A 19,621-nucleotide genomic window follows, 5' to 3' on the forward strand; every position below is an offset into this window, starting at 1 on the left:
AGGCAATTCATGTTTCTCTTATTTTTCTCAATAATAGGTAAAAAGGAATACGCTTATGAAGTCATATTTATTCTTAATGTCGCTTAACTGTAAATTGTTTTTTAAATTAATTTTCAAATTCTAAGGAAGGAATATGAGATAGTGATACTTTTATGAACTATATGAAAACATTGAGGATATTTGTACTAAGAACTTAGTTTCAGCATTTATCTACCACAGGCAGAAGTAATAGGAGTTAAGCTTTTTTTGTATAACCGATACCGGACTTGATCAATATATGAGAAAAGGCCATTATATTGAGTTTTAAGTAAAATGTAATATGAAATGGATAATCAAGTCGATCGATCATAAAAACTATAGAATCATGTAAAAATTGCAATCGATCATCTCTCTTGCGCATTATACAATTCAAGCAATGGTCTTTAAAACGATTCATCTTTATGAATTCTAGGATTGTAGGAGAACTTCAAATTATTTAACCCTTTCTTGTAAATATTACAGTAAATTATAAATTGTAATAAGATTTCCCATTTTTTAAAAACTTTTTTCTTCCCCTTTGTGGTAGGTCCTTTCCTAGAGAATGCCTTTTGAGTTAAAACCAAGTTCGAAACGGCTTGTTAAAGAAGAAACATCAAAGACAATTCATTGCAGACTCATCCTCTCCATAGATTTCAGGTACCGCAGCCGTTTGTCCACAAATTGTGTCTGAGATATACTTAGCTTTTAACGTATGGCCGAAAGGTTTTGCGCAATCATTAACATCCTTTGTTACTTCACTGATCTCTTTGCTCTCCTGATGGTCACATGTAGTTGATAATTTGATAGTTGTCATGGGATATATATTATCACCACCATTAGTATTCTTACCAAAAGATGTAACTGCAGGTGTAGTCGGCGCAGTTGTGATCATATTTTGCGATTTATCGACGTCCATGTAATAATCCTACAATAAAAATAATTTACAACTTTAAATTATAATTACAATTACAACACTATAATTATTGTAATATTTACAATTTTGTAATATTGTAGTATTTACAATTACAAATTTAATTAACATAAAGAATATAGGTAATCAATACAATGATAACAATTGTTTTATTATATAAAAAATGTGACTTATACAGTTTCACCTTTTCTGTGTTGATTGGATTAGTTATCTGAGGTTGTTGTGAACCAGTTTGATTGCTTTGTGCCAAAGCAATTAACGCCTTCTGATTTTCTCTCGCGTCAACCAAGAATATACTCTCCTTGACTTCTTTCGCGTTATATTCATCGATTCTGTGAATGACCAAAATTATCAATATTATAAAAATACAAGCTGGTTACAAGAATTAAAAGTATAAAAATTACATACTTATCATAAATAACTGCGTGTAATCCAAGTTTCTTCAAATGCTGAATTGTCGCTTTATCATTGTTATCGTCCCCCCAGCAAAAGATTATTAATCCAGCATCTTTCACAAATTTAACTTGCGACGGATCCCTAAGAATATCTTCTGTATGTACATTAATTCCTAAGATATCAGCAGCCAAAGCGTGTCTGACAGCCATTGATACTGTCTGACACCTTGGATCGTGATAAGTAGGATATTTCGAAGTGATGCCTTGTGTCAAAAATACTACCGGGTATTTATTTTGTTTAAGTCGAATCATGGCACAAATATCAGGGTTAAAAGATGAGAAAACAATCTTTCTAGTTCCTCCGTATTCTAGAACGACTTTGAGTATTGTGTCCAAGTAAAGATTGAGATCAAAAGGATGGTTAAGTTCGAATGTGCCATCCTGTGTACATAAGTATAATTTTGCAATGCAAAACTATAAAGAAAAAAAATTTAAGCATATATAGTTCATTATATTTACCTTCAACTGCATAGTCCACTTAATTTCGATGTTAAATCCAACATGTTGTTCCAATTCTTGCAGTACGGCCTGCAAAGTAGGGAAAGGTTGATGGTCTTCTAAGTCTTCATCGAAAAATCTTGGATTCTTTTCTCGACCTTCAGCCACATGATAGACCTGCAAGAAAATGTTCGTTTAATAAAGATGAACTAAAAATTATGAAATGATTTGACGTAACATATTCCAGATTAAGCTAGAAGAAGTAAACACTCCATAGTGATGTAGACATGTTAAAAATAATATCATGCTCATCATGATATTATTCATATGCCGTGATAATATATTTTGCACTTTATCTCCTGCACAATAACAGATATGTGAAAACAAAGGGAGTGAAATTGGTGAAGTTTATTAGAAAAATGAGTCCTAAGGATGAGGATTAAAAAGCACTTTTACAGAGATGAATCGGTAAGACCACATTTATACATCATGATAATCAGCGAATTATTTCAATTGCTTGTAATACCAGGGTACTATTAAAGCATAATGTGCATATCATAGCACTATAATATGATTTTTTGAAGTCACGTATTGCAGTAGTATGATATGATTTAAAAAAATTAATTTAATCAGTTTTGGAATTCATTTTATGTAAGCATGCATCGAATTATTTAAAAAACCAATCGGTTATAAATTTTTGACGACAAGTTAGGTGGCGCAAGCGATATGAAAGCTCACCAGTTGGGTAACCTTCTGTTCAGCTTTATCAACGACATACAGCACCTTACCCAACGAGTCTCCCGGGTAATAAAAATCCTGTTGAATATTAAAAAAGAGACAAATACGAATAAGTATGCTACTCTTAGAAGTTTATGATTTGATGCCATATGCTTCTACATACGATAGAACTCCCTGTTGTTTTCGATTTCTGCTTCAATACAAAAAAGGAGCATAAAAAGCGAAACATTGACACGCGTAGCATTATCGAAAGCCGCATTCTCCATTGGTTAGTGTTAGGCGAGAAAGGTTGTTATAGTTTTTCAATGAGAAAGAAGAAGATCTAATAGCTTTCGTTTGCATTCCCTGGTGTCGCAGAAAAAAAAGATAACAATGTTTTTTTTTTAAATTTTATGTTACGCCTGGTGGATCTAGACCCCCTAGGTTGTATCTATATTGAAATAATTTGAAAATAAATGGTTAAATTACAAGCAATTTTTTTGAGTTTAAGAAGTAGGGCATTTATCAATAAAATAAGAAAATAAAATTCGAGATCTTCGTTCCTAAAATATTGAATACTAAATAAATAAATAGGTATACGAAATATGTCTGATATCGATAAAAATAACACATTGTACATTACTCCTAATTTGATAAAATATATGTTATACCTTTTGTTTACTAATACATACTTAGATGAATATAATATGTATTTGTATAGAATGTACCTTTAATAAGTGTAGCTGTTCTAATGTAAGATCCTTAACCGGTATTTCTAGCATGTCCATAGCTTCTATTTGTTTTTTACGTTTCAGTGAAATGGAAACATAAAAATCATGGTAAATAACAGGTACATGATCCTTAGACAATTGGACATCAAATTCGACCATATCAGCTCCATGATACGACGCAGTCTTCAATGAAGCTATGGTATTTTCACGTACATTAGCACAACTGAAAATAATAAAAGAATATGAATTTCCACATCTAATAATTATGTAAAAATTTATTTTTTATATTTTTATAAACTTAATACTTTACTTTTTTGTATGGAAGGATGTACCTAAACCCCTATGCCCCACATCCAAACCAGACCATCTCTGTTCCCAATGCTTTGCATAAGAAATACTCATGTCCCACGGGTAATCCGGAATTGATTTTATCACAACATATTCAACTGTAAGTTGTCCTATAATAAAAAAGGGACTATTTTTAACGATCTTCTACAACGGCAAGAAAAAAATAAAAATAGGAATTTAAATTATTTTCTTACCAATTGGTCTATGTTTTGTACTTGTAATTGGTACTGTTAAGAGTCCAACACTAGATTGCAATGTGCTAGGTAAGATGTAGCTGAAACCAATATGACTTGGGGGTTCTCCTGGAAAACTCCTTGAGCTGTAAACGTAGTAGTCCACTAAGTATGCCTGAAAAAATAGTCTACTTAATATATATGGAAAAATACTTCTATTTATGACAACACCAAATGCATCAGTATTTTTTGCTTATTCGTTATAGAAATTATTCCAATATTAATTAAATCCAATAATCAAAGTATCTCATTTTGAAGAATCGCTTTCTAAATTTCTCTAAACTAAGAAATAAGAATATTAAAAGTTCTAATAATCATGAAGAGCTTATGGCAAATTATTAACAATCCTTGCTCACTAAAATTCGTAGGAACTAAACCATATTATTCAAGACATATGTACATCTATTGTTTCTTTTAGTCTATTAAATGAATCAATTCTCTTAATAATATTAAACGTTAGTCGGCAAGAGCAACAAATTACTAGTAAACAACAGGAGGAGGGTAATTTATTTCCTACATAATCTAGCAATGAACCAGACCAATAATTGCCAAATGCTGTACTCTGCCTGGTGACGCGTATCCCGCAACACCTGCCGATCATTCATTATTAAATTTCGATATAAAATCTGCAAAGATTGTAATTCGGATTCAGAAGATTCTGACAGCTTAGTCTGACATTGGCCGCGCAGCGGTGCCACGTATGGTAGAGTTGATCAGCTAAAAAATATTAGTAATACACTAAAAGGATATAGGAGTGATGGGAGCCTCACCATTTTCGACGCACACAGATGGATATGAGGTGTGATAGCGTTGACATCTTTAAATTTTTGGGATTGCTTAGGACAGCTGTGTCTCATGTAAACCGACATACATATACGTATAACAAAGACTTCATGTATTCTATGCTATAATCACATTCAACTAAATTTTAATTGTGAGAACATAATCATTTAGAATGTATAGATTTACGAGAGGTCAGCTTCAGGATAGGTGCGGTAGGGCGAACGACAATCAAAACCATCATATCTCTGTGTGATGTCATGTGACACAGATGTAAAGTGGTAGACGATGCTTAGCATCGATACATCAGATTGCATGTTAGCATCGTCATTTGCACCAGAGGTCTTGCTTTGTACAAAGCTGACGGTTGTCTTCAATCCAGGCCGGTGCGCGTGACATCGCTTCTGGTTTCCAAGGAGGGCAATAGCTGCTGAACAAGTTTAATTATCTTTTACCAAGTAATTTGAACAAATCGCGAGAGAAGACGTGGCCAGCCTACTGGTGGTCTACTGAAAACTCACATGGTATGGTCAATGCGTATCTTTAATGTATCTAATTCTCTTATGAATTACCACTAATTTGTCATTTATTGCTCTGCCAAGCCTACTATTATGTAATCAACTTTTTTACTCGCTTATTTAACTTATATATTAAACAAAGATGTACTTTTGTCCTTTATACCACACGATGTTAATCAATACGTTTTTGTAGACATGCCTTTAATATTTCCATTTGCTGAACTGTCAATATAAAAGATAGAAAGCATTTTGAAACAAATACTGAAAATTTATTATACACACATAATATATAACATAAAATTGCAAATAACGCAAGCAATAAATACTAACCAATGGTTATTCATCGAGTCGTGTATTCACTATGACTTTTCGATTGAACTCATTGTGTGATTACTTACAACAGTTTCAGGATATCGGACGGCAACATTGAAGACAATAAAGTCATCTTCATAATAAGCTCGGCCAAATTGCTCCTGAATCTTGAAGCGCGCTTCTTCGTCATTCATTACCTAAAATTTATGATTAGGATTTATAAAATACTCTTATATTGCAAAGAATAATATTATACATACCGCAATTTCTGTAATACTAAAGGCAGGTTGATCAATAACGTCTTGTGTATCAACAGAAAGACTATCATCTACACAATCTCCTCCAAATTGCTGTAACTCTAAGGAATTATGTCTAACTAGATTTACAGGTGTCATCTAAAACATAAATATATTTTTTAACATTATAAGGATATTATAATTACTATTTATAAAATATATAATATAATTTCAGGGTACACACCTTAATGTGAAGTTTCTTATTCTGCAACCGGTTCTTCCATAACTTAATTGGATTATCAAATAGCTTAAATTGTATCACAGTTTCATCTGTTAACCATCCCCGTTCAATTTTAGAGTAGCCATTGTAGTATCCAAACGAGTCTGGATCCGGCAATGAGTCTTGAGTAAAATTGCTAGGAACTGTGATAATTGTTTCAATTAAGTGTATTGCTTTATTGAAAGAAAATACTATTAAGCAATCATATTTTTTGAATTTAAGTACATACTATTTTTCCTGATGAGACGAGGTATGAAGTGTGTTTCCCAGCGGCGAATAATAAGAGTTTTGGCCGAATTCTTAGTACCATTAGATTGACAAATAACAGCAACAAAATATCGGAATTCTATGTCAGTGTCAATAGGAAGTGAAACTTTTTGTGAAAATATTTGGCCGCTTCTGAAAATTTATAAGAGATACACATAATTGTATTCCATTATAGAATCCATATAAGTTTCCAATAAGGTTTTACTCAATTAGAAAAAAAGGTGTCATAAACAAGTTTTTACTTACTCATTATCTTCATCACGATATATGTCTCCTGCATCATCATTATAAAATTCTCTCCTGTTATTACCATCGAAAAAGATGGGAGGTTCCTGACTGCTATTTTCTTGCGACATTTGAACTGCCTGATTGTGATTCCATGCACCCAATTCAGGTAAATTACCCACCACATATAAAACTTCATTTTTTTCTAGCTTTTGCACCTAAATAATTAATAAATTCTTGTTAAAAGATGTAACGTTATTTATTTTCATATTACTCACTAAAAGTAGTAGGGATTTGGTATTTAATGACAATAATTATTAACAATTACCTGGACTCTAAAGATCCAGTCCCTTTTCATTCCTCTCATGTTTGGTGTCTGTTCAGTCGCCACCTCTATGAAGTTAGTGTCACGTAGCTCCTCAAGCTGCTCCACTTGCTCCTCCTTTTTGTTCTCTACAAAGCACACCCGCTGCATATTACTAATGTTTTTCTTTTTCTCACTGTTTTTCTCTTTTAATTTTCTGTGTTTCAAGGTGTGTTCAATTCACATCAGATAATTTTCTGCAATAATGGGCTTGTTGTAAAGAATGCTAGATAGTTCCTCTATTTGCAGTGTCAAGGTTATCGAACATGAAAGTATACATTTTTCCTCAAACACTTTTTCATTATAGAATATATTTTAAGTGCACTTTATAATGTATCATGTACTTTAATTATTTATATAATCTGAGAATGGAGATTAAATTGAATGTTATAAGTTATTATAAGTGCAGTTATAATCTTATATGTTGTATACCTTATTAAAATTATTGAATATATAAAAGAAAACTTAAAATGCAATACAAAAATTATTTATAATTCGTTGTAAGCAATTTATTTATTTATATACTTATATATATATATACTTTTACAAAATATCGGAGTAATTATTTTGAGTAGGAAAACAAATTTTTTAAACAATGTATGAAAATTGGAAAGAAAGGAAACCTTTTTTGTGTTAACATTACAGAGCTAATTTTTGTTGCACAAACATTATGTAATACAGAGTTAAAATTAGATTTGTAATTAATATCAATCACGATACATTAAAGCAGAATTAAAAATTGTTGTATAAATTAAACATATATACATTGCTAGCAACTACTTTGACATTCAATATTAAACCAATTGATAAACCAGTAAGTAATTCTTGTATTTTATCATAAGCAATTGTAAATAAAAACACACATGAACTTATTACAGTAAATAAACCAGAAGTTTTACTAGTAATCACAGCCATGCATCTTGGTGATTGCTTTAAAAACTATATAGAAGGTTATTACAAAGAACATATTGGGAACGACATTACAAAAAGATGTAACACATTAAATGCCAGAAAAAAATAACAGATGTACAATTGGTATAGAAAATATTCATAAATGAATCAATTTAAAATAAAACTTTGTATATCCACATGGAGAAGGAATCATTAATAAATATTTTTAGAAATTTGTAGAATAGGTTCATTGTAAACTAAATTTTATTCTCATCAAGAGAATATTTTTACAGTTCAATAAAGAAGGTCAAAACTATGAAAATAAGCTAAGTATTTTATGTTTTAATAATTTGGGTGAAGGCTTTTTAATCTAATAATAATAGCTTTGAACCTCTTTGGCAATGAATTTACTAAATTAGATGATATAGCCAGCTATATTTTACATTTTTTTAGCAAAGCAGTCTTTAAATTTTATTTAGATCTAATATTACAATTACATTTTTTCTCTAGATAATGCCATAGGTGTTGGATGAACTTAATCTCTGACGATTATTGTGACTATTCATCAAGGTGCATTTCATTTTATTTACCTTAGAATAAACATGGTTTTTGAGGATGATCTCTACATGTCTGTTTCTGCACATTTATCTGTTTTTAATAATAATTCCGTGAATGCTAATGGAAAAAAATGTTGTGTACAGTAAATCTATTCTACAAACATCTCCGAATATTTGTTAATTAGATTTTTTCCTTAAAATTTAATATTGATATAGAAATACACAAAATTTTATTTTTGCTTGATCATTGTATCAGTATGTTCCACACAAATTGTAATACAGACAGAAAGAAAGGTTCTTTGTTTACTACCACCGATTTTAGTTTTTCATATGCTGCAAGGTATTATATTTAATTATGGTTTATCTACTTTACCAGGAAACTTCGGTGAATTTTACTTTTAAAGCTTGCTTGGCAGTCTGGTATTCGCCTCGCGTAATAATATACGTGCTATTTTACGAATGCACAAGGCAGCCGCTTCCTATTTTTTATCGTATTTGTCATAATTTTCCTCTTCACAGCACAACATAACTATTTTAACTGTCGTGAAACCACGTGAAACGACTGACTGCAGCCCACTTGGACTCACTGGCACAACACGAACCACACAAGGGTTTCTTTTGCGAGTGAAACAATGGTCGATTTGGCAACGCCGTGAACACGGAAGTGACGACAGCGATGACTCAATAGAACCACCAATTCAAACAGACCGAGTGTAGTACTATCCGAAATGCTATGATTCTGATACATATTAGCTACCTACAGAATTCGAAAACACTCCAACTAAATGATTAAAAATGTTTCATTAAATAAAAGCTTAGAAATGATCATACTTTAATCGTATTTCGCGAAGCATCAAGAAACCACTTCCTATCCGCCATACTGCGACTATGGAACATAATATGTAATATTTCCTAATAAAAATATATCACTGGGTAATACTATATTGAATTTTATATGTTCGTCAACAAATTACTGTTACAATTAAATTTTAGTTTTAAATTTATTGCATATTTTTTGTATCTTTTCTATCTGTACATTTGCCGTATATTCAACGAGTATACACCTGTTTCCACTGTATACTTTCGGTTCTGTAAACCGTTCGTTGTAATTTTTTATGATATGTTTACATCATTTAGAGGATAAACGACACACTCAAATTTTCAATTTTACAATTACAAAAATTTAACACAGATGCATAAAAAATGTATCCCCTTAAGCATCGGTGAATGCAAATATATTTTATTAATATTTTATTATTAATATGGTATTTTGGGGGGAGTTTTTGTCATTTCTTTATATAAATCACGGAGGTACAGAAATTTTAATATATTTAAGTAGAAGATGGGTAACATCAGGCTACAGGAAAGCAGTCGTTAAAAGAATGTCCGCATCGACTACTGGGGGAGGTAGACCTATGATAAAAGTCATGACGCATTAGAAGAGGAAACTACTCACTGCAGGATGATAGGTTTGAATTGTGGTTGCATATTTTTCTACACTATATGTAGTTGTGAACAGACAGATAATCACGCATTCGTGGGAACGTAGTTCGCACCGGCGAATCAATTCTTTGAACCATATCAAGTTGCGTTAAACAACATTCCTCTGCATATCTGCGAAATGGACGTGTATTTATTTACAATATTACACATTTCGTAAATTAGTTTATTACTGACGATAGACACACGTACTTTTTTTAAACTGACAGTCGTTTTTAACTACTTTTATGTTCATGAATTCTATTTCGAAATTCAGAGTAATTCGAGAATGATACTTATAATAAAAGATGGATGTACATGGTTATTATAGCAGCATATAATTTCATTGGTAATTTAAATATTTAGATTGTTATGGAATGCGAAATAAGACGAAGGAATGAATTGAAAATTAGAAATTTTAATAAAAATGTTGAAGTTCGAATCGTAATTATGACGTTTGACTCAAGTTACTGCAAATTAATTAAATATTACGCACATTTATAATTGCAGGATTCAGGGGATAAACTTATAATGTAACAGTTCTGTAATAATCGAGTTATTATGATTCTTTTATGAAACAATCATTTTAAGCTGTCTTTGTTTATAAGAGTTTGACAATTGTAACATATTTACTTTTAGATAAATGTCTTGTGTGACTTTATTTTGATCAGTAAATTTTTGTTAATTTCAATTGAGATTTTCAATTATTTAGAATACAAAATTTAAGTAACCAAAACAAGATAAGCTGATAAAAGGATTCTAATAACCCAACAAGCCTGTCTCTTTTTTCTCTTGCAGATTTGTAGATAATTTTAGTAAAATCAACAAAGAACAATTTTCCTATTTTTTAACATTAAAACTAGCATATCTGCCAAAATAATGAGTTTTAGATTCTTTATGTTTAAACTTTTGATATGTACTTAGGGGTAGTCTGTGATATGAATCGTAAATTTTTTTGATAAATCTAGACATGATACTCTAAAAAGTAATTCAAATTAGTCACTTTCACTCAGCAATGCTACTGTTAACATTATAAAACTTATTTTAATTTCGTTGCCTCATATATCAATAAAAATAAATTAAAATAACTATATAATCTTTAACAAAACTAGCCATTGCAGCTAATAATTATCATAATAACCTAATGACTATGCTATAATTTCAGCGACGAAGCATTTCTTCTCCTACATCTTGTATTATAATCGAAGTCCGATAACGTCACGCTATATGAGAGTAGACTTATCGAAACGTGAAAGGTGCACGGACGCGGTTGAGAACTAGAAATAGTTAGCTATTATCAAGTTGCTGAGAATTGCAATTTGTCTACCTTAAATGATTTACGGCGTGTCGTTAACGATCATGGGAAATTATTGTATAAAATGTTATCCTTGTCCCTAATATTGTTTCAAGTACTTTTTACTCTCCTCTATTTCGTGTACGGGTAGATCGCTGCCATTTATTTTCAATTGATTCTTTTAGTGTAACGTGTTTTTCACTCTAGAGTTCCCATAGTATTAAAAAAAATACAAAACAGTCGTACTTTATCGATAAATAAATTCACTGTGGTGTAACGAAAAATGAAGTGAAAAGTATCATGTACTTTTTGAAATTACTATATTCTGTATTGCTACTTTGCGAACTAAAAAGTTGAACAACATTTTCAAATATAAAAATACGAGGGAACTAGTTTTTCTATTGTAATTTTAGGAACGAAACCGTAGTCAGCTGATACCTTGGTATACATTTCTTCGCACCGTAACGCTGTAAAGTGATTGCTATAATTAAATGCAATACGAGACATCGTGCAATAAACAATAAGTAATCAAATGTAATCATGTGACATTAAGCTTACTGGTTTTGTTCCATGTGAAATTATTCGAACTATTTATGCATATCTAGTTATTGCATTTCATTCAAAAAGTTTTTCTTTAGTATTCTCGCGGCGAGGAGTATTTGTAATCCACAAAATTGAGTTTTTTTTATTAACTCTATAATTTCCACAGCGGAGTACATGAGTTTGTATACAAATTACAAAAAGTAACATTAAATGCATCTTTAAAATAAATTAGTTATAAGTTATGTATTACGCCATTAAACTATGTTACATAGATTTGCAAATTCTACTTTGAAGAACTATGTTTGTCTACCTAGAATCTGATAAACCCACGATCAAATTTCTAAATAATAATACAGCACTCTCCAACTCAGATTTAACTGGAAGGATAATTTTCTTCTCGACATGATTCCAATAGTCGAGTGTATATCGTAATTTATTTAAACTTCTGATCATTCCAGTACTTTCAAAATTAGACTGGAATTCCAGTTAGTACAAATTATTCGCTTTAATAAATATATAATAAAGAAATGTTCATTTATTTTATAAAATTAAATTCCAACCTATCTCCTTAGATATTTTTACTTTTCATGCTTAAAATATTAAAGTCAGATATTAAGTTAGTGTTGCGAGAACACATTGCTAGTATAATTTTTGCACTAAAATGGAATCGTATTCAAAGAAATGCATAGGTATAATGTCTCATTTGGACAAAGTCCAATTTAGTCAGTGCTCTTCAACCTCTACCGATTACTTATTTTCATTAATTAAGACCCACAATTTTATTGATAATTGAATCATATGTCTTTGTTGCCAAACTCGTTGTTCTGCACAACATTTTCAAGCAGAAATAGCAAGTATGTGCTTTTGAATTCGTAACATCATTAAATAATAAAGTAAGTGACCGATGTTCGTACATTTTGAGTTAGAATCGAGATATTGACTTCTTTGGTTCTTTGATTTCTCTTATATGTAACTACGTTCAAATTTATTCAACTTTCAGGAACGGGTTCTGAGTAACAGGGAAATCTTTCAGTGATCACTCGTAGAATTCTCTGACGATTTCCGTATAATTTCGTCATTATCCTTACAACATCATGGGCCCGACAGTGGGTCTGTAACTGAAAGTGGGCACTGTGCACTAAATAAGTGTTTCTTCATTCCTTTCGTTGGAAGGAGAATAACGTAATAACGAACGAACAAGAAGAATGTGAAGAATTCGAATTATTTATTAAGAGGTTGCATGAATTCCTGCAGATGATAAGAAATAAATGTTTCAGAATGAAACTAGTGGCAGATTTTTGAAGCATATTCTCTGTTTTAACAGTAATAAGCTATTACCTTAACATATAAACCATGTGTGAGACTTTAAAACTTTTATTTTCTCAAAAGATATAAAACATAATTTAAGTACGAAATAAAATGCATCTTTCATAGGAATGGGTTATTTTGTAATGATTTTGGTTGAAACTGACTTTAATCAATAAAGTTACTTTATCTTTTACATTCATAAAAGTAGCTACTGTAAGTGTTATTCATCTATTTTGAGGAAACATTTTGATTTTGACCAAAGCCTTCTATTAAATTTCTTATACAAATATTGCAACTCTTTAAATCGAAGAATTTAAAAGGAATGGACAACAAAAATGGGTTACTCTATTGGCGTAATCGATACTCTTTTTTTAAAAAAGAAACAAGTGCACCGATAATTCCACGTATCAATAAAACACGTGTAAACACTTTGCCACAAGCGATACTGTACGTCGACGTATGTATAGCGATAAATTGGCACGTGTTCTTCCGCGTTACTTTATAATAATGCTTTGCGTCCATAAACAAAATGCATAGAACAGCCTAGTAAAATTTCATTTACTTTGCTAATAACGATTGATTGATTGATTGAAACTTTATTGGCAGTGGATGTAACCCATCCGTTCTGCCTTCCATACAAATACATAATTTTTTTTTTTTTTAAACAATATTTTACATTTTTTGGTGAGTCTTCTTACTTTACATTCATTGTCTTATTAACTACTCTTACTACTAAAATAACATTTTTCTTGAATCTAATTGCTAATAACGAACAATTAGTGTTATAAGTAAATTACTTATGCTTGAACTAATATTTAGGAAAAAAATGTTACTGTAATAAGAAATATATAGAGTATTAATATTATATTCTATATTTGTCATATCGTTTTATAAATATTTTATTAAATAATTGTATTAGAATCTCTGGGATTTCAAATATTTTGTTTTTGTATAGCTAATTTTTATTTTTTCAAGAACAAGATGTTAATCTACGCAATTTATTTGTTAGGCAGATACATTCGTTAGTTTTACGTATCAGACAGACAAGTATATTAGTGTTTCCTATAAACATCTTAAAGTAAATATTAATACATTCGCATTTGACCAGCGTCTGAAATAAATCGGTACCATCAAAATAGCACCAAAAGAGGTCATATTTTTAACTATAATAAATTTTTCTGACTGTGTCATAAAATTTTATGTAAATATGAAATGTGCATGAACTATAATCATTCATAGACTCACTCTATTTTAAGATAACTAATAGTCTACAAACGAAATAAGTAACTTTCCTAAAGATTTACTCGACAAACTGTTACTGCAGATTGTAATAAGTTTCTTTTAGTATACCGAACGCAATTGTTATTTATTCGTAACAATTTTACACGATACGTCATTTATTTAAAAATACAAGACGCAGAATAAATAATTGAGCTAGATTCTAGTACGCTGCATAATAATGAGCCATTGCGAAAGACGTAGGTACTGTGTTACTTATCGATCTGTTCTGATTGTAGTCGCATACAGCAATACAAAGTAGTAAGAAGAAAAGCATTAAACAAAACAAAACAATATATTGTTCCTGACCATTATAGCTCCATTGTCCTTTCTTTGTTGAGACGTGCATGTATAATACAGAGTATTTAACAATGCGCTACACTTTTTAATACATGTACTTTGGAAAGCGTACAATGAAGGATTAATGTGAAAATTAAAATGATTAGCGATCACAATGTGACAATTTATTGACTATTAATTGCTGAAGAATATTTCATGTTTCTCTGTTTTAGTGAAAAAAATATGAAATAATGCAGAAAATGTGGATTATAAATTTAAAAACCAAATAGGCCTTATGGATTATACAGTATAGGCCATATACATATGTGTTTAAAGTGAGAGAATGTAGTAATTTCTTATTACTGATTAACAAATAGACTGCCGATTTTATACATTTATGGTACATTTAAATAAGTGAATCTTAAAGCGGTAAATTGGTGAAAAGAATCTGCGAACATTGAATTATTACTTTCAGGTTACTAACATGATTGAAGAAATTAATAGATTTTTGTTTGATTCCTGTTTCTTGTCATTTTTGTTAAACATTTTTAGTTTGCATAAAGTTCCATAGTTTATTAATAACATTTACAGAATATTTTATGAAACTATACATTCTAGATTTAAACAACAATGTCTTTCTAAAAGAAGAAGAATTAGAATAATTATATACTGCTTTAAATTTAATTTTATGTTATGTTTTCTTTATTGGAATAACAAAATACTTATGACACTTATCTGTAGCAATTTTCCAGAAAAAGATTCCAGAGGAATTCATCTGACACACTTTATGTAGTTAATAAATTGAGCCGAAGAGAAATGGTTAGGCAACAACTATTGTTCAATTGACAGCAGTATCTTTTACATTCTGTGTTCCCTAAACCGGGAGATTTGCAAGTGATGAAATATTTTTAAACGGTACTGCATTGCGCAATCCTCATCAATTATTAATTTATGACACGCGTTCTATAATCTGTGCTCGCGACATGATTCAGTAATTTTTTACTCATTAATATTGATTAAAATAACTTCCTCAATGTTACTAACTTTTAATACCTAACATCTTTAAATATCGTTTACTCTTCATGTAAATAGTAGCATTCAATCCAATAATTAGCGGATGCAAGCTAAATAAACCAAGACTTCCCGGAAATCTATTTAACAAAAGGTAACAATTCGCTTCGTGGAATTATTTTGCGTTACCTTGAAGTACTTTTATGGTTGCAATTATACCTTTGTTCCATACATATGTTGCCTGGATGCCTGTCATATTCAACAACAAAACGAGAAGCGAAATATTTTAGAAATTATTTATATCTCTTTTCAAGACTATTCCCTTTGAAAGCTTAATTGCTATTATGCAATATCTGCACGTGATGAAAGCGCGTGCATTCGTGGCATGACACATGTATTCTATGATAGACGGAGCAATCATAGAAAATTGGTTTATTGCAAAAAGATATAACCACATTGTACCATTATCTTTATCATTGTGATAAGGAGGACATATTAAACAGTTTTTCAAATCCCTCAGATATTGTTTTTGAGTAGAAAACATTTTTAATAGTCTTATATAACTTTTTCACTACATCGTCACAGATAAATAATTGTACAATACTTAATCTTAAAGAGAAATAACTATCTCAAACTGCTTGATTCGCGTTGGATGCAAATTATGAAAAATGTTCAGTAACTTTTCAGCAATCCCTCTACGCATATATTTTTAATCTTGAATTGAATGCTCAAGCGTGTGATTCAACGAATCAATCACGAAAGATAATTTACTAGCACGAAGTAGTAGTTCACGTTTAATACAAGTCATTTAAACAATCTAAGAAACTTGATTATATTTCACGTAATAACCAAATATTATTATGAAACAACCTTGAGGAATGTAAAATGACGAATTGCGATTGCGGAATAATAATATTTACTTCTATATAGCGTCTAAGAAATAGCAATAATATTTTTCAGAATGTTATTTTAGTCGACAGTAGCTTGCTCAATGATCCAAACAAGAAATAAAAAAGACGCACATTAATTTCGGAGTCGATCCTTCAATATTTCAGTGGCTTACTTGGGAGTAATCAATTTGCATACGTATTACAGAGAACTATGTCCGCTACCATTGTATACAGCTGACGTAAACTCAGGAAAAGTCGTTTATCAGCTGTGGCTGTTCATCGAGCGTCGTACGTTCTATGAAAAGTGAATGCAAGGTTCAAGTTCAAAGTCCACACGAAAATTTGTATTTTCGTTGAACTTATTGTAAAACATTGTTGTAGAATATTTGTGCATGTTATATATTGCTCAAACTTTGAATAGACTAATTCACATTTACAAATGTTTTATTCTAATAATAATGTTAGGACATATTTTGCCAACAAATCACTGGTACTGAGAAAATCTGGGGAAATTTATTTATATATTTTCAAACAGTAAGTTTGTTAATCTACACAGTTTACCAATGGGGTGTCCAAAGGTGGGGTACTATTCTGGCTTATACGTTAAGAATTCATAATAAAAATATAAAGTATGCTTTAAATACCGTTAAACATACATATATTTCTATCTCAAAGTGACCCGTCTTTGTTGACATTTTGACATCGACAAGTTATTGAATTTATTTTTGATTTCAGTTGGTTGCTATTTTATTCAATCTCTTTGCAGGATATTTGTAATTAATTCGTAATTTCAGAACACATTCCCGAAATAAAAACTATCTATCATACACAATGTACCCAGTGTGTTTTCTAAATTGGAGCACAAGCAATAAAAAAAATAAGTTTAGAAGTCCATGAAGCTCGTGAGTCCTAATATTTGCAAGTAGAAATGACATGTCATCAACGACGCATCAATTGATTACTATTCCATCGAACACGTATTTGCTGAATCTTTAAACTTGCTCTCCTTGAAAACGAAAGCTTAAACTTATACTGCTATAAAAAATTTACTGTATTTGCTTTTAAACATGGATAAGTTTGCCGACATTCTTAGGGAACCACGTGCCTAAATCGAACGATCGACAAGATTATAAAAAGATAAGAAATCAAGATACAATTAAGCTATTAAGTTGAAAGACGATTACAGTTGCTTACGATAGATATAAATAGTAACGAACACATATTTATTTAACGCAGTCTTCAGTTTTTACGATTATTCGTTCCAAGTAGACTGACTCATGCGCGTTCGATTTAGTCTATAAAAATCGCCCGATGTTGAATCCCCAACCTCACTCAACTTTGTATAGATCGATATATGATGCGACATATTCACGTAGGCACGGATAGAAAGAGATTTGAGCACCGAAAACACTATTGGAAGCGAAAGTAATAAATTATTGGGTTTATTTTTGGCGGTAAACAAAACGCGAAGCAGCACATATGTTTCGTTTTACGGTCGAAAGTATGCGCTATGAACATGATAGTATCGGCAATTCTCGGAATATCGTGACACTCGATAAATGAAAATTGATTGATTGCTTGCACTTTTACAGAAGAACTGATCGTCTTCTGTCTTAGTTAGTGACAATAGGGAAACGGATGATCTACGAGAGTTAAGGATCCCATATGCATTAACTTTTGTTTCCCATGATGGGAACAAACAGCTGACAAAATAATTTCAGTGGAACACACCTTGAAAAACAAATTGACGCAAATAATCGTCGGTTATCGAAAGTCAAATAGTGTTTGCCAAGTTCGTCGGTGGTGACGCGTAACGTTACTTACTATTTGTGTTGACACGTGCACTATAATCAAGCTCTTCTTCTTGTGGGTATCATAGCAGAGGAATTAACTGGAGAACGTGGGTCCGAGGTGTTTCATCAGCGAGTGGTATGCACGTGCATACATTGCAATAAATTTTTACAGTTGTTAGATTAATACTAGTTACAAGTGAACAGATACGTAGGAGAGAAAGACGGTGGACGAAAGAGAGTAATCGCCTAAACACAATGACACAGTCCCTGTCGACGTCGAAATACTACTGACTCTTGGCGTCGAGTTTCAATCAGGTTATGCAAACCCCTCCACTCCCCCACTTTTCTGTTTCTCTTGTGTACCTACGCACGTGACTTGGCGATACGTTCTACATTTATACGATTCCTGTATACCACTAGATGTGTTAACATAATGCGATTATCGCATGCGTTTTGTGAAGGGATAAACACATTTCAGATTTCCTCTGTTTTCTTTACTTTTCTATAATAGAAATTAGTGTTTTGGTTTAGTTATGACAAAAATAATTGCTTTCATATTGTTCATTTTATTAATATATAACAATTCTTGTCTGCAACATTAACGGCAACATTCTGACAAAAATATTGTTCTTATTTTGTTATAACATAAATACGTTTTTTCTTTATTACGAAATAATCATTTTTATTCTTCCGTTATAAATCCTGTTTTCATGATTCATTAATAATAAAAATTACTGTTGGTTTCACTAACGGTAATTTCATGACAAAATTATTGTCTTTATTCTTTTGTCATAAATATTGTTTTCTTTGCTCATTCATAACGAAAACTACTGTTTGCTTCACTAATAGCACCTTCGTGACAAATATTGTTGGCTTTATTTCGTAACTCAAATATATTTTTTTCTTTTATAATAAATAATTAGTTTCACCTTTTCGTGATAAGAACTATTTTCTTGGTTTATTCGCGAAAACAATTTTTTTAATTTCTTAACAGCGAGAATGTTTTTTTATTCATTATGAAAATATTATTTACCCTTTCGTCGTAACAATATGTCCTTTTTTCACGATGGAAATGTGTTTGTATTTCTTCACAATAACCACTTGTTCTTATCTTTCAGCGACAGAAATATTTTGTTTCACAATAGAAATTACTTTTTTTCGTTTCAGTCAAAATTATTTGTTCACTTTTACGATAGTTAGTATGATATGGAAAAGTTTTACATAGAATGATTTCAAAATTAAAACAGGGTGATGAATATATTTGTAATATTACATACAATAATTATAAAATTCTATTAACAAGAATTTTATATTTAATTATTCTAGGATTATGGAAGGTATGATTCAATATATCATATAATTAAATCTATAACAGATTATTAATTATATTGAAATTGAAATATTACTGAAAATGATTTGAATATTTCCTTAGCATTAAATGGATT

General features: G+C 30.8%; 1 protein-coding gene across 3 annotated transcripts; it reads right to left on the reverse strand.

Moving 5' to 3' along the window:
* Window positions 1–625: 625 nt before the first annotated feature.
* On the reverse strand, window positions 626–18,452 carry LOC144474118 (glycerophosphocholine phosphodiesterase GPCPD1). Of its 3 annotated transcripts, none has more exons than XM_078188672.1 (15): window positions 18,208–18,452; window positions 6,818–6,942; window positions 6,511–6,707; window positions 6,227–6,396; window positions 5,962–6,140; window positions 5,742–5,876; window positions 5,568–5,678; window positions 3,833–3,986; window positions 3,601–3,748; window positions 3,288–3,513; window positions 1,864–2,019; window positions 1,358–1,785; window positions 1,134–1,281; window positions 868–943; window positions 626–793 (listed from the first exon to the last, which is right to left on the reverse strand). In XM_078188672.1, the coding sequence occupies exons 2-15, from the start codon at window positions 6,854–6,856 to the stop codon at window positions 774–776; spliced, it is 2,187 nt and encodes a 728-aa protein (XP_078044798.1). In that variant the 5' UTR covers window positions 6,857–6,942; window positions 18,208–18,452; the 3' UTR covers window positions 626–773. The 3 variants fall into 3 exon arrangements, with proteins under 3 accessions (XP_078044798.1, XP_078044799.1, XP_078044797.1); XM_078188673.1 differs by lacking the exon at window positions 18,208–18,452 and adding an exon at window positions 8,675–8,918; XM_078188671.1 differs by lacking the exon at window positions 18,208–18,452 and adding an exon at window positions 8,675–8,918 and having other exon boundaries at window positions 6,818–7,050.
* Window positions 18,453–19,621: the final 1,169 nt, after the last annotated feature.

This window comes from Augochlora pura, chromosome 8 (genome assembly GCF_028453695.1).
Source record: "Augochlora pura isolate Apur16 chromosome 8, APUR_v2.2.1, whole genome shotgun sequence".
In the NCBI taxonomy this organism is placed as follows: Eukaryota; Metazoa; Arthropoda; class Insecta; order Hymenoptera; family Halictidae; genus Augochlora; species Augochlora pura.